Source organism: Ursus americanus, chromosome 16 (genome assembly GCF_024610735.1).
Source record: "Ursus americanus isolate L20-20 chromosome 16, mUrsAme1.1.p, whole genome shotgun sequence".
Classification (NCBI taxonomy): domain Eukaryota; kingdom Metazoa; phylum Chordata; class Mammalia; order Carnivora; family Ursidae; genus Ursus; species Ursus americanus.
Window position 1 is genome coordinate 4167707 of NC_142142.1, and position 16995 is coordinate 4184701.

Genomic DNA, 16995 nt, shown 5'->3' on the forward strand with positions numbered 1-16995 from the left:
GTATGGAAACAAGACTCAACAGCATGAGTGATGCCTATCTTAAGGCAGAACATGGTTTCATAGACTTTTAGAATGAGAAATTAAAAAAAAAAACCTAGTTCATTGTTTTCATGTCATAGATGAAGATGCTGAATCTCAGTGAGGCTACTAATTTGTTCCCAGTCAAATCTTTTATGTGGTTGTGCAAGTATTGTAGTGCAGAACTTCTAACTCACCATCTCAGGATTTTTCTCTTTTTCAAGTTGCTTACTGTACTTATTTATACCTCATTTCTTTCTTCTTCTTTTTTTTTTTTTTTTACTGGTTATTCAGCATACTTTATTTTTTTTATATTTTTTTTATTATATTATGTTAGTCACCATACAGTACATCCCAGGTTTTTGATGTAAAGTTCCATGATTCATTACTTGCGTACAACACCCAATGCACTGTGCAATATGTGCCCTCCTTACTACCCATCACCAGTCTATCCCGATCCCCCACCCTCCTCCCCTCTAAAGCCCTCAATTTGTTTCCCAGAGTCCATAGTCTCTTGTGGTTCATTCCCCCTTCTGTTTACCCCCCCTTTCTTCTTCCCTTTCTTCTCCTACCGATTTTCCCACTTCTTATATTCCAGAAATGAGTGAAACCATATGATAATTGTCTTTCTCTGCTTGACTTATTTCGCTTAGCATTATCTCCTCCAGTCCCATCCATGTTGCTGCAAATGTTGTGAAATTGTTCTTTTTGATGGCTGAGTAATATTCCATTGTATATATCGACCACATCTTCTTAATCCAGTCATCTGTTGAAGGGCATCTCGGCTCCTTCCACAATTTGGCTATTGTGGACAATGCTGCTATGAACACTGGGGTGCATATGGCCCTTCTCTTCACTATGTCTGTATCTTTGGGGTAAATACCCAGTAGTGCAATTGCTGGATCATAGGGTAGCTCAATTTTAAACTTTTTAAGGGACCTCCACACTGTTTTCCAAAGTGGCTGTATCAACTTGCATTCCCACCAACAATGTAAGAGGGATCCCCTTTTTCCACATCCTCTCCAACATTTGTTGTTTCCTGCCTTGTCAAATTTTGCCATTCTAACTGGCGTAAGGTGGTATCTTAGTGTGGTTTTGATTTGAATTTCCCTGATGGCTAATGATTTTGAACATTTTTTCATGTGTCTGTTAGCCATTTGTATGTCTTCATTGGAAAAGTGTCTGTTCATATCTTCTGCCCATTTTTTGATTTGATTATTTCTTTCACATGTATTGAGTTTGAGAAGTTCTTTGTAGATCTTGGATACTAATCTTTTATCTGTAGTGTCATTTGCAAATATCTTCTCCCATTCCGTGGGCTGTGTCTTAGTTTTTTTGACGGTTTCCTTGGCTGTGCAGAAGCTTTTTATCTTGATGAAGTACCACAAGTTCATTTTTTCTTTTCTTTTTTTTTAATTAAAAAAATTAAAAAATTTTATTCTAGTATAGTTAACATACAGTGTTGTATCAATTTCAGATGTACGGTACAGTGATTCAATAATTTCATACAGCATGCAGCACTCATCAAGACAAGTGCACTCCTTAATCCCCATCACCAATCTAACCCATCCCCTCACCCCTCCCCTCTGGTAACCATCAGATTGTTCTCCATAATTAAGAGTGTTTCTTGATTTCTCTTTCTCTTTTTTTCCCTTATGCTTTTTGTTTTATTTCTTAAATTCCACATATTGAAATCATATGGTATTTGTTTTTTTTTGTTTGTTTGTTTTGTGTTTTTTTTTACTCTTTTTTTTTAAACTTTTTCTTTTGTTTCTCTTGCCTTTGGAGATGTGTCATGAAAAAAGTTGCTGTGGCCAATGTCAAAGAGGTTGAAGCCTATGTTCTTCTCTAGGATTTTGATGGATTCCTATCACACATTGAGGTCTTTCATCCATTTGAGTTTATCTTTGTGTATGGTGTGAGAGAGTGGTCAATTTTCATTCTTTTGCATGAAGCTGGCCAATATTCCCAGCACCATTTATTGAAGAGACTGTCTTTTTTCCAGTGGATGTTTTTTCCTGTTTTGTCAAAGATTAGTTGCCCAAAGAGCCGAGGGTCCATTTTTGGGTTCTCTATTCTGTTCCATTGGTCTATGTGTCTGTTTTTGTGCCAGTACCATGCTGTCTTGGTGATCACAGCTTTGTAGTATAGCTTGAAACCCGGCAACGTGATGCCCCTAGCTTTGTTTTTCCTTTTCAACAATTCCTTGGCGATTTGGGGCCTTTTCTGGTTCCACACAAATTTGCTGTATGCTTTCTACAAGAGACTCATCTTGAACCTAAAGATACATCCAGACTGAAAGTGAAGGGATGGAAAACCATTTTTCATGCCAATGGACCTCAAAAGAAAGCTGAGGTAGCAATTCTCATATCAGACAGATTGGATTTTAAACTAAAGACTGTAGTTAGAGATACAGAAGGACACTATATTCTTCTTAAAGGATGTATCCAACAAGTGGATATGACAATTATAAATATCTATGCCCCTAACAGGGGAGCAGCTAGATACACAAGCCAACTCTTAACCAGAATAAAGAGACATATAGATAAAAACACATTATTAGTAGGGGACCTCAACACTCCACCATCAGCAATAGACAGATCACCTAAGCAGAAATTCAACAAAGAAACAAGAGCTTTGAATGATACACTAGATCAGATGGACCTCATAGATATATACAGAACACTCCACCCCAGAACAAGAGAATGCTCATTCTTTTTTTTTTTTTTAAAGATTTTATTTATTTATTTGACAGAGAGAGAGACAGCCAGCGAGAGAGGGAACACAAGCAGGGGGAGTGGGAGAGGAAGAAGCAGGCTCACAGCGGAGGAGCCTGATGTGGGGCTCGATCCCGGAACGCCAGGATCACGCCCTGAGCCGAAGGCAGACGCTTTAACCGCTGTGCCACCCAGGCGCCCCAGAATGCTCATTCTTTTTGAACGCACGTGGAACTTTCTCCAGAATAGACCATATACTGGGTCACAAAACAGTTCTCAACCGATACCAAAAGACTGAAATTATTCCCTGCATATTCTCAGACCACAATGCTTTGAAATTGGAACTCAATCAGAAGGAAAAATTTGGAAGAAACTCAAACACTTGGAAACTAAGAACCATCCTGCTCAAGAACGATTGGGTAAACCAGGAAATTAAAAATCAATTTAAACAATTTATGGAGACCAAGGAGAATGAAAACACAATGGTCCAAAACCTATGGGACACTACAAAGGCGGTCCTAAGGGGAAAATACGTAGCCATCCAAGCCTCATTCAAAAAAATAGAAAAATCTAAAATGTAGTTTTATATTCTCACCTCAAGAAGCTGGAGCTGGAACAGAAGAACAGGCCTAACCCATGCACGAGAAAGCAGTTGATCAAAATTAGAGCAGAGATCAATGAATTATACCTCATTTCTTTCCACCCCCTTCTATGTAGAAGAAAATATTCCTTCAATTTTATAGGGTCTAGATTGCTTTATATTCTAAACAGCGTATGTGTTCCTCAATGACTATACATTTGTTCTGTGCATCTTTGTGCCCTCGAACACTAACAAAGTTCCTATACCAGAGCAGTTGCCTAGAAAATCTTTGTTCAATTAATAGTTGTCTTAGTTTTTTCAAGTTTTATTACTGGAACATCTTCTGATGCTGTGACATAATAGTACACCAAAGCAGAGTACCATATACATATCGCAAAGTGAATCTTTGAATCCTGAAGATGAAGCTTCAAGCACAGACAAGAAGATGCCGAAGAAGAGGCTTTGTGTGATAACTTCTCTGAAACCCGGTAAATCCCATTTCTCCACATGTGAGCAATTCTTGCAAGAGCTCTACCCTTTTGAGGGTTGCACCAGAAAGATACAATTTTTGCTTGAACAGGGATAGGAAAAGAAGAAAGTTATTGGCTTGTTTGGAGGTAACTGAAAGAGATTTACATATGAACTCTAGCTGTTTTTCATCATTCAGAGCTGATATTTTTTTTCTTTAAGATTTTATTTATTTATTTGGCAAAGAGAGCAGGAGAGCACAAGCAGAGGGAGCAGTAGAGGAAGTGGGAGAAGCAGGCTCCCTGATGAGCAGGGTACCCAATGTGGGGCTTGATCCCAGGACCCTGGGATCATGACCTGAGCCGAAGGCAGATTTTTAACCATCTGAGCCACCCAGCACTCCAGACCTGTCAGTTAAATACTGTGGTCTTTTTCAACTGCATTATGCAACTAGGTTAAAAACAATAATAAATTAATAATTATGTTATAAGCCAGTACATTAATGTCCACAGTTATATATTTATTTTTTAAAGATTTATTTATTTATTTTGGAGAGAGAGAGAGCACAAGTGCAGGGGAGAGGGGCAGAGGGAGAGGGAGAGAGAGAATCTCAAACAGACCCCTGCTGAGGGCAATTGTTCTTATTACCACCCTTTGTTCAGTAATCTCTGGATTCCTTGCTTGATCTCCTGGGTTCGCACTCCATAGACAATGGGGTTGAGGGCTGCAGGGATGACATGGTGGAGGACATTGAGCAAGATTGGCACATCAGGGGAAACCTTCTTCTTAGCCACATGGGTGAGCACAAAGACGAGAAGGATGGTGCTGAAGAAGAGGATAAGGATGAAGTGGGAGCCACATGTGCTCAGGGCCTTGGCCATGGCACCCTCTGCCTTGAGTCTCAGCACAGCCCGAAGGATGAGGCTGTAGGAGAGGAAGATGAGGATGAGATCAGATCCTAGCAGTGTCCAGCCTCCAGCAAATTGGAGGAGGCGATTGATGGTAACATCATCACAGGAGAGCCTAGAGACAGACATATTGGCACAGATGCAGTTCTCAATGACATTTCTCCCACAGTATTGGAGCCGGGCAGAGAGGATGGGAACGGACACAGTAATAAGTGCATTCCTGGCCAAAATAAAAATGGCGGCCTTGGCTACAAATTGGTCAGTGATGATGGATGGGTACCTCAGTGGGTGGCAAATGGCCACATAGCGGTCATAGGCCATGACCATGAATGTGCAGGACTCCATGGCAAGGAAGCAGTTCATGATGTACATCTGGAGGAAGCAGGCATAGAAGCCGATGGACTTGAGGTCAAACCAAAAGATGGCCAGGACCTTGGGAATGACAGTGAGACAGAGCACCATATCCAGTAGAGAGAGCAGGCTGAGCAGGTAGTACATGGGCTGGTGTAGAGAGACCTCCAGCCGGATGGTGATCAGGAGAATAGCGTTGGCCCCCATGGCCAAGACGAAGAGGAGGCTGAGGGGCAGGGACAGCCAGTGCTGCCAGCTGGGGGACCTAACAAAACAATTCAGGAGGAACTCTGAAACCCCAGTGGAGCCATTTCTGAGAGGTGTCATCCTGTGGATTTTGTTTCTACAGATTTTCTTTGATGACCTAAAAAATTAGGATTAGCATTAGCCTCTGAACTGTGGTTAAAATGGAGGAAAAATTCAGCTTCATTGGAATCAACTTAGGGCTCTAGCAGGTTATTTGCTTTAAGTGGAGATTTTGCATGTTACATACAGAAAGAGAAATTAATTTCAGTCTTCAGCAAATTGTTTCTTCTCATTTCTGGAATATTTCTAATTTCTTAATGAAGCAATCTTAAGAAATAGAATTAGTAATTTCAGTTAGCTGTGAGGCAGTGTCCTTATTTTTGAAAAAATAGGCTCTCTGATTTCAGTAGTGTGAAGGTGGTGAGATTGGTCTTCAGTAATTCCCTCTGAACCCGTTTACCCAGTTGCTCAGATAACGTCCCCAGCTTCCACAGCAAGTACTGTTCAGTGTTGTCACTGCTTTCTTCCTATGTGCCTTTTATTGACCCTTTATATACAGGAGACACAGAGATTAAGGATTATCTAGTTCTCAAGGAAGTGACAATCCACCGGGGGTGATAAGGATAGATAAATATAAAGACAATAATAATAATAATAATGACAGAGCAGTGTGCAGAATATTTTGAGAGTATAGGTGAAGATTAACTTCATTCACATGGAAGTAAAGTGTTCTCAGGACTCCCCTCCTGCTGAATTTTAAAGGCAAGTCCAAAGAAGACTCTGATAAAAAGCTACCTGTTGCAGTGAGATGCCTGCAAAATGTTTGACATCAGTATGTCTGGAGTGTTTAAAATCACGCTGTGTGGAGTCCCTAGATTTGTCCATCTGTACTGATGTTCTGCTCCGGTGTCATCCCACGACAGGAAATTATCCTGCTTCATCAGTATTTAAACTTCACCGTTCTGCATTTGTTTAGCTAGCAGGAAAATAAAAATGTCTGCAGTGTATTGAATGGATTTTCAATACTTACCAGGCACTGTGTTATACATTAAGAACATGATCTCACTTTACTATTAAAACAACTACGTGAGGGATGTCTTAATATGATTTTACAAATGACGAAAATGAGGTGAAGAAAGGTTGAGAAAATTCCAAGATCACAGTAAAACTTTCCATCTAGATGCAAAATTCTATTTCATTTTAAACCCAATTTTTAGTCACCTAAACTGTACTTCATCTAATCAGCAAAGGAACACTGGCTGCGTAGATTCTCAGAATTGCTCTGAACCCTGGGACGCCTGCATGGCTCAGTTGGTTAAGCATCTGCCTTTGGCCCAGGTCATAATCCCACGGTCCTGGGATTGAATCCTGTATTGGGCTCCTTGCTTGGCAGGGAGCCTGCATCTCCCTCTGCCTGCTGCTCCCCCTGCTTGTGCTCTCATGTGCTCTCTCTCTCTCTCAAATAAATAAATAAAATCTTTAAAAATAATGTTTCTAAGCCTTATAATGCCATGATATTGTGTTTGGTTCTCAATCTCTAGCTATAAAAGTAAGATATATATACCCCTAGGGTAGCAACAATTTTGATTTTTGAAAATTGATTACAATAGTAGTCAATAGAGAGGTAGTTTTGGAATGGGGGCTGAGAAGTTATGAAAGGATTTTTAACAGAAATATGAATGGATGGGTAGTAAGGAGGGCACGTATTGCATGGTGCACTGGGTCTTATACGCAAGTAATGAATCATGGAACTTTACATCAAAACCTTGGGATGTACTGTATGGTGACTAACATAATAAAAAATTATTATTTTTTTATTATATTATGTTACTCACCAAAAAAAGAAATATGAACGGAGTGCTGAAAATAGTTTTCAGTCATCATAATCTATTTGATGTAGCTGTTAAAATGACACACTTATTTCCATCTGTGTATGTCCTTGCTCCTACACTTCCAGTCGTGATCACTTTGTTTTTTCTTAGACCTGGACCTTCTTACCAATGGCCCCGGCAACTGCTGGGTCAGGGAAAGATAGTGGGAATTACCCTCCTCTTCCCCACCTCCTCTTTTCATTCCTTCTGATGTTCTGCTTTAAATCAAGGGAGTGCTGTCCCATTAGTGTCTGCCAGGAACCGTGTGTCTCTCTCTGGAGGCAAAAGGAATTTCAAGACACATGGAGAGTTTACCTTACCTCCCACTTCTTTTCCTGTTATTAAGGACAGCATATGTTAGGGATGCCTCTGTAAATTTCAGAGTGGTTTTAAAGTGGTCTCATTTCTGCCAATGACACACAGCACACAGGCAGATTTGCTGTTACACCAGCTAATTTTATCACAGCACATGTGACAATTTCAGTGTTAAATTCTGACACGACTTCCTGCTATCAGGATTGTCTTTTGCACTTCATTTTTTATTCCAGCTTCTCCTCTGCTCACACCTTATACAGTAACATTAAAGCACTTTCATTCTTAGCACAGCCTCAGATCTCACCTTAGTTATGCTGGATGGAGGATCCCTGCCTGATTTCTAGAGGATCCAGCCACATGGAAGCACCCCTGCTGCAGGAAAAGCGGATCCATAAGGAAACCTAGAAGAAGCAGATTTTTTTTTTTTTATTTTCTGAGTAGTCTTGGAAAGATTATTTCCAGCACTAGGATAGAATTTCTGGAGAACTTAAAGGAAGAATTTTCCATCTTATTTTCTATTCTTTTTTGTATGTTTTTCCCCTCTCCTGTCTCTTTTTCTGTAACCAATGATTCAACAAGCAATGAGTATCAACTCGACTCTAGGCTAGAGTACTTGGATATACATATATATTTTTTGTTTTCTTTTTCAATCTTCCTCTGGAATCAGAGACCATCTATGGTGAGTAGGACTGCGGCCCCAAAGCTAATTATTTCTTGCCCCCCATGAGGAACAGGCTGAGGAAGCCACCTGAAGTTGGAGACCAACGCAGGAAATTAACTTAAGCCCTTTCCCAAGGCTCCAGGATGGAACTGTGTTACGGCACCCTGGAAACACAGACTTTGAAATTTGGAGGGGATGAAAAGCTCTCCTAGCCTCAAGGTATTTGGATAAACTTGTGAAATATTCCTACCAGTCTATCCTTCAAATCATGGACTGGATCCAGAGACAGAAAGAAAATGATTATTTTTTTCCTGGCAGCTTTTTCTAGTATTAGGATTCTAGCTTTTAGAAATTCCTTATCTTGAACTAAGATAAATTATTCTTTCTCTCCTCGCTCTTATACACATCTTTGTTTTCTGACCTTTGTCATGACATGAGTAAGTTTATTCCTCCCCCTCATGAAACGAGTATATATACGCAGTTTCCTCTTGTATGGCTTCTAGATTTACAGACTTCAGACTAAAGCCACCAGTTCGTTTTACTGGGTCCTACGTTTCCGCTATCCCAAGACGTTGGTTAATATTCCATGGACAAGCTCCAGCTTAAGTATATCCCCGGGACATGAAGCCCCAGATGTGGTCAAGGCAGTTAAGAAGGGTCCTTTTGTCACTCAGGACACAATCTCTATTACCTCTGTTGAGACTACTCAGGCACCGTTGACTCAGGAAAGGACAGGGATATGCATCCGGATTGAAGAGATAGGGCCCTGTCCTCTAGCAAATCTTGGTTTCCGTGCAGTGCAGGTGCCCCTCCAGGCTTTCCTTCACAGACTTACTTTCAGAGGATGCTACAGCATGGGTTCTGGCTCCGCTGATGCTGGAGCTCTGACCAGTAAAGCTGAGACTCTAATGACCTCAGTGGCCTTTGGGACCCTGCCCTGGGGGAACCTGTCCATCCCTATTTCCTTTAGAGGGATATGGAAATCAAGAATAGCAATCTCACAAGGCCCTACTAGGATGGATAGGCATGTAGTTAAGGAAGAACACGGTTGTCTCTACTTGAGAAAAAGAGCCTTTTGGAGCCCAGCCCTCAGGGTGCTATGTTGTCTATATGACCTGCAGCAGATCATTTATCTGGATGTCAAAGACTTACATTTACACCTGTGCATTCATTTGTGTACGTGTATGCTGTCACCTCCCTCCAAGGATGTGCTAAGTTCAGCTACACGTTCTTGTGGAGTTTAGGCACATGGTCAGTGAAGGACCGGTATTGTCTGTCCATGTTGAAAGAATAATCACTTATGGTGACTTTAACCATGACTATATTATAATGATGAAAGGGAAATGAAACAAAAATTTTACCTGTTGAGAAAGGATACCAGAGAGGATACCCACATAAAAGTATTTTTGTTACAATGAAAATGTAATTTGATTTTAACTTAATAATTGTTACGGAACATGAAGTCTTCCATTATTTTCCTTTGGGACCTCTGGTGCCCCAAACTGAGGTGCCCACACTCTTCACATTACTCTATACTGGTATTATGACCTTAATTTAGCTTTATGCTAATGTTTTTATTAATAGTAATAATAAAATCTTATTTAATTTTACTTCATCACAACCTCCATCTGAATCTCTGCCCCCTCCAAAAGGCACAAACCTTATTTATTTAATATATATCCTTTCTAATTCACTTTTAATATGTTTATTTATTGATGGGTTACCCATAAGAAAGTGTTTTTCTCAGTGTTGATGAGTGTTTAATTTTTATATATTGTATTGTATTATAAATCTCATCTTGGTTCTTAATTTTTCTTTTTTTTTTTTTTTAAAGATTTTATTTATTTATTTGACAGAGATAGAGACAGCCAGCGAGAGAGGGAACACAAGCAGGGGGAGTGGGAGAGGAAGAAGCAGGCTCATAGCGGAGGAGCCTGATGTGGGGCTCGATCCCATAACGCCGGGATCACGCCCTGAGCCGAAGGCAGATGCTTAACCGCTGTGCCACCCAGGCGCCCCTGGTTCTTAATTTTTCACTCAGTAGTCTCTAAAAAAAAACCGATCCAAGGTACAACATTGCAACTATAGTTCATTTCTTTTAACTTTGAGTAGTATTCTATTGTCTGTATATAGCTTTTTCTTAATACAGGCAACATTTTATTTATTTAATTACTTATTTTTAAAGATTATTTATTTATTTACTTGACAGAGAGAGACAGCAAGAGAGGGAACACAAGAAAGGGGAGTGTGAGAGGGAGAAGCAGACTCCCCACTAAGCAGGGAGCCTGATGTGGGGCTTGATCCCAGGACCCTGGATCATGACCTGAGCCAAAGGCAGACGCTTAACTGACTGAGCCACCCAGGTGCCCTGTTATAGGCAACATTTAGGCTGAGACCTTGCTATTAATACATTAGGAAGAATATTGTCATTTACCATTTTCTTAATGGACGTGTGAAAGTTTCCCTATGGTGTATACCTAAGAATAGGATTACTAAGGGCGTTCAAACATGCTTTTCTCTAACTATACCAGATTTCCCTCTAGGATACTTATGCAATCCAACCAGAATTAGATTAAGTGTCTTGATTTCTTATAGCCATAGCAGTATTAGATATTATCCAATTTCTTCTTTCCAGATATGATGGTTGAAGGTAGTCTGAATTATTTTTATTTAATTTTTCTGATTGTTTAGCATTTTTTATTTTTCAATTTAGTATTTTTTCTTAGTGTTTTTTAAAATAAACTTTTTCGTTATTCTGATTTTCCTTTCTCTGAATTAGCTATTTATGCTTTTTACTCATTCTTGCTCTTCTTTTTTCTTGATGACTTACAGAATTTTTTATTAAAAAATTTAAGTTTTAGAACATTTAATTCTAGTTTTAGATTTTGCTAATATCCTCTCCTAGTCCCTCACAAATTTGCCTATTTTTGAACATGATATCTTTTGTTAAGTAGAAATCTTTTAGTTTTGACATAGGCCACCCTGTCTAGATCTCTTCTGATAGTTTCTAATGTTAGGCTCTTGTTTAGAAACTCTTTCCCCATCTCAAGGTCACAAACTTTTATTTTCATGTCTTCATTTATGGTTCATGTTGCCTGTCTTGAGGCTGATATTCAGTTGGTTGCTCTGGTATAGTTATTTTGGTCATTAAAATAATTAGTTGATAAAAGCTACTGTTCTGGTACCTCTGGGCATCTATTCCCAGCACTGCCCTGGTGTCTGTTATTTATTTAGGATCAAGCAATTCAGGGTTAAATATTTGGCAAACTGATGGCCTTTCATGATGTGTCGTGATCTGATTCACTCTGATCAGTTAGTGTCCATGTTATACTAGTTATTAAATATTTTGAATATTACCTCTGTGGATATTCTAAAGTATGCAATCAACTTTGCTTTTTGCAAATGGGGAACCCATTTTATCAACACAATTTACTAAATAATGGATATTTAGTACTGATTAGTAATAGATATTTGACAACACTGATTTGTGTGGTCAACTATGACGTTTGCTACATTCTCATATACAAGAATCTATTGTTCATATCATTATTGAAGTTGGTGTATTTGACCATTTTTGAATCAGTTCTACAATGTTTTTGTTACAATAGCTTTGTGAAATGAATAATATCAGGTAGGGTGAATTGGGCTTTATTCTGTTTCCTAAATTGTTTTAGTTAATGTGAAGAATTAGAATAAATGATTTTTTAAAGATTTATTTATTTATATTAGAGAGAGCAGGGGGAGGGGCAGAGGGAGAGAGGAAGAGAGGGAGAGAGAGGCAGACTCCCTGCTGACTGCAGAGCAGGACATGGGATCTCTCTACCCTGAGATCATGACCTGTGCTGAAATCGAGTTGGATGCTCAATGGACTGAGCCACCCAGGTGCCCCTAGACTAAATGATTTTTGAGTGTTAAACCAACCTTGCATTTCTGGGATAAACTTTGCTTGGAATACTGTATTACCCTTTAAATATACATATGATTTGCTAAGATTTTGTGTATTTATTCATGAATGAAATTAGTCTGAAAAGTTATTATAATATTTTTTTCTGGTTTTGATATCAGGGTAATTCTGGTCTCATAAAACGACTTAGGAATTTTTTTTAAACTTTATTCTATTTTTCTGAATTTTTGAAAGACGAGTACTATTTTTTCCTTAAATGTTTACTAGAATTCACTATGGAAGTCATATGTGACCAATTTGTGTGTGTGTATGTGTGTGTGTGTGTGTGTGTGTGCATGTGTGTGTGTGTATATGCACCACATCTTCTTTATCCATTCATCAGTCAATGGACATCTGGGCTCTTTCCATTGTTTGGCAATTGTGGACATTGCTCCTGTAAACATTGGGGTGCAGGTGCCCCTTTGGATCACTTTGTTTGTATCCTTTGGATAAATAACTAGTAGTGCAATTGCTGGGTTGTAGGGTAGTTCTATTTTTAAATTTTTGAGGAACTCCATACTGTTTTCCATAGTGGCTGCACCAGTTTGCATTCCCACCAACATGGTAAGAGGGTTCCCCTTTCTCCGCATCCTTACTAAGATCTGTTGTCAATGGTTTTTAATATACTCAGAGTTGTGCAATCATCATCATTAATTTTGGAACATTTTATCACCCCCCAAAGAAACCCCACACCCATTACCAGTCATTCTCTATTTTTTCCAAGCCCCCCATCCTACCCAGCTCCTAGGCGACTACTAATCTACTCTCTGTTTCTAAAGATTTTCTTATTATGGACATATTATGTAAATGGCATCATGAAATATGTGGTCTTCTGACACTGACTTCTTTCACTTAGCATAATATTTTCAAGGTTCTTCCATGTTGTATTGTATATCAGTACTTCATTTACTTTTATTGCTGAATAATATCCTATTGTATGGATATACCACATTTTATTGATCCATTCATTCATCAATTAATGGGCATTTGGGTCGACTCCATTTTTATCTGTTATGCATAATGTTGCTATGAGCATTTGTGTAGCATTTTTGTGTAAATATATATGTCTATATACATGTCTATTTATTTATTTGGGGGTGTTTATCTAGGAATAGAATTGCTGGGTCATATGGTAAATCTGTAAAACCTTTCGAGAAATTGCCTGACTGTATTCCACAGTGACTGCACCATTTTATACTCCCACCAGCAGTGTATGAGGATTCACTATTTCCTTACACCCTCATTAATCTGTCTTTGTGATTATAGCAATCCTAGAGAGAATAAAATGGTATGTCATTATGGTTTTGATTTTCATTTTCCTGATGTCTAATGATATTAAGCATCTTTTCATGTTTATTGGCCATTTGTATATCATCTTTGGAAAAATGTGTATTTTCCCATTATTTATTTATTTATTTATTTATTTATTTATTTATTTATTTTTCCATTTATTTAAACCCATTTATTAATTGGGTTCTCTTTTTGTGTTGAGTTGGAAAAAATCTTTATATTTTCTAGATACAATTCTCTTATCAGATATATAATTTGCAAATATTTTCTTATTCCGTGGATTGTCTTTTTTTTTTTTTTTGAGTATGGTTGACAGACAATGTTATATTAATTTCAGGTGTACAACATAGTGATTCAACACCTCTGTATGTTATACTATGCTCACCACAAGTGTAGCTACCATCTTTACCATGCAATGCTATTACAGTATCATTGACTATATTTCCTGGGCTCTACCTTTTATTCCCATGATTTATTCATTCCATAACTGGAAGCCTGTATCTCCCACTCCCCTTCACTCATTTTGCTCACCCCTCCCACCCCTCGCCTTTCTGGCAACCATCAGTTTATTCCCTGTATTTATAGGTGTGATTCTGCTTTTTATTTGATAATTCATTTGTTTTGTTATTTTAGATTTCACATGTAATTGAGATCATATGGTGTTTGTCTATGTCTGTCTGACTTATTTCATTTAGCATAATACCTTCTGGGTCCATTCATGTTCCCACAAATGGCAAGATCTCATTCTTTTCGTGGATGAACAATATTCGGTTATATCTATCTATCTATCTATCTATCTATCTATCTATCTATCTATCTAATCACATCTTCTTTATCCATTCATTTGTCAATAGACATTTGGGCTGCTTCCATAGCTTGGCTGTTGTAAATATTGCTGCAGTAAACATAGGGGTGCATATATCATTTTCAATTAGTGTTTCATTTTTCTTTGAGTAAATACCCAGTAGTGGAATTATTGGATCTATTGGATCATATATTTCTATTTTTAATTTTTTGAGGAATGTCCACCTGTTTTTACTAGTGGCTCTACCAGATTACATTCCCGCCAGCAGAGCATGAGGGTTCCTTTTTCTCCACATCCTTACCAACACTTGTTATTTTTTCTCTTTTTCATTAGAGCCATTCTGATGGGTGCAAGGTGATCTTTCACTAGTTTTGATATGCATTTCCTTATGATGAGTGATATTGAGCATCTTCACGTGTCTGTTGGCCATCTGTATGCCTTCTTTGGAAAAATGTCTGTTCAGGTCCTCTGCTAATTTTTAATCAGATTATTTGCGTTTTTTTGGTATTGAGTTGTGTAAGTTCTTTATATATTTTGGAAATTAACCCCTTATTGAATTATTTGCAAATGTCTTTTCTCATTCAGTTGGTTACTTTTTGGTTTGGTGATGTTTTCTTTCACTGTGAAGAAACTTTTTATTTTGATGTAGTCTCCATAGTTTATTTTTGCCTTTGTTTCCCTTGCCCAGGTGACATGTCTAGAAAAAGATTGCTACAACCAATGTCTAGAATTTTTATGGTTTCAGGTCTCACATTTAGGTCTTTAATCCCTTTTGAGTTTATTTTTGTGTATGGTGTTAGAAAGTTGTCTGGTTTCGTTCTTTTGCATGTAGCTGTCCACTTTTCTCAGCACCATTTATTGAAGAAACTGTCTTTTCCTCATTGTATGTTCTTGCCTCCTTTGTTGTAGATTAATTGACCATATAAGCATGGGTTTATTTCTGGGCTCTATTTTGTCACATTGATTTATATGTCTGTTTTTGTACAAACACCATACTATTTTGATTACTCAGCTCTGTAGTATATCTTGAAATTTGGAATTATGATATCTCTGGGTTTGTTTTTCTTTCTTACGATTGATTTGACTATTTGGGATCTTTTGTGGTTCCATACAAATTTTAGGATTATTTGTTCTAGCTCTGTGAAAAATACTGTGGGTATTTTAATAGGGATTGCATTGAATCTGTAGACTGCTTTGGGTTGTATGTACATTTAAGCAATATTAATTCTTCCAGTCCCTGTGTATGGAATATCTTCCCATTTGTGTGTGTTGTCTTCAATTTCTTTCATCAGTGTTTCACAGTTTTTAGAATATATGTCTTTCACCTCCTTGGTTAAGTTTATTCCTAGGTATTTAATTCTTTCTGGTGCAATTATAAATGGTGTTGTTTTAAAAATTCCCCTTCTCCTACTTTGTTATTACTGTATAGAAATGCTACCAATTTCTGGGTATTAATTTTGTATTCTGTGACTTTATTGAATTCATTTGTTACTTCTAATAGCTTTATGGTGGAGTCTTTAGGATTTTCTGTGTATAGTATTGTGTCATCTGCAAATAGTGACAGTTTAACTTCTTCCTTACCAATATAGATGCTTTTAATTTTTTTCTTGTCTGACAAGACTTCCAGTACTATGTTGAATAAGAGTGGCAAGATGAACACCCTCCTCTTATTCCTGATCTTAGAGGAAAATCTCTCAGCTTTTTCCCATTGAGTATGTTAGCTGCGGATTTTTCACATATGGCCTTTATTATGTTGAGGTATGTTCCCTCTAAACCCACTTTGTTGAAAGAACAAATGTTGAATTTTGTCAAATGCTTTTTCTGCATCGATTGAGATGGTCATATGATTTTTATCTTTCATTTTGTTAATGTGGTATACCAAATTAATTCGTGAATGTTGAACTGTTTTTGCATCCTCAGAATAAATCCCACTTTACTGTGGTGAATGATCCTTTTAATATATTGTTGGATTTAGTTTGCTAATATTTTGTAGAGAATTGTTGCATCTGTGTTTATCAGGGATATTGGCCTATAATTTTCTTTGTTTATGGTGTTGTCTAGTTTTGGTATCAGGGTAATCCTGGCCTTGTAGGATATACATAGACACTTCCCTTCCTCTTCTATAATTAGGAATAGTTTGAGGAGAGTATGTATTAACTCTTTTTTAAATGTTTAGTAGGATTCACCTGTGAGTCCATCTGGTCCTGATTTTCATTTTTTTGGTAGTCTTTTGATTACCAATTCAATTTGGTCAATTTGTTCCTAGCAACTTGTCTGTTAAGATTTTCTATATCTTCTTGATTCAGTTTTAGAAGATTGTATGTTTCTGGTAACTTATCCATTTCTTCTAGGTTGTCCCATTTGTTGGCATATCATTTTTTATAGTATTTTCTTATAATCTTTTGTATTTCTGTGGTGTCAGTTGTCACTTCTCTTTCATTTGTGATTTTATTTATTTAGGTCCTTTCTTTTTATTTTCTTGATGAATCTGGCTAAAGATTTATTAATTTTATTTATCTTTTCAAAGACTGAGCTCTTGTTTTCCTATTGTTATTTTAGTTTCAGTGTCATTTTTATTATTTCCTTTCTTTATTATTTCCTTTTCCCTACTGACCTTGGGATTTCTTGTTCTTTTTCCAGTTACTTTAGGTGTAAGGTTAGATTATTTATTTGAACTTTTTCTTGTTTCTTGAGGTAGCCCTCTATTGCTATATAGTTCACATTTATTTATTTATTTATTTATTTATTTATTTTTCGATTAAAATAAAAACTTTATTTTTTAAAACTTTTATTTTAAATGCCAGTATAGTTAACATACAGTG

The 16995-nt window shown here is 37.5% G+C and overlaps 1 protein-coding gene across 1 annotated transcript; it reads right to left on the reverse strand.

Moving 5' to 3' along the window:
- Positions 1–4427: 4427 nt before the first annotated feature.
- On the reverse strand, positions 4428–5369 carry LOC123782773 (olfactory receptor 56A3). The gene has a single exon (XM_045783082.2). It carries the CDS (start codon positions 5367–5369, stop codon positions 4428–4430), a length of 942 nt encoding a protein of 313 aa, XP_045639038.2.
- Between the last annotated feature and the right edge of the window lie 11626 nt (positions 5370–16995).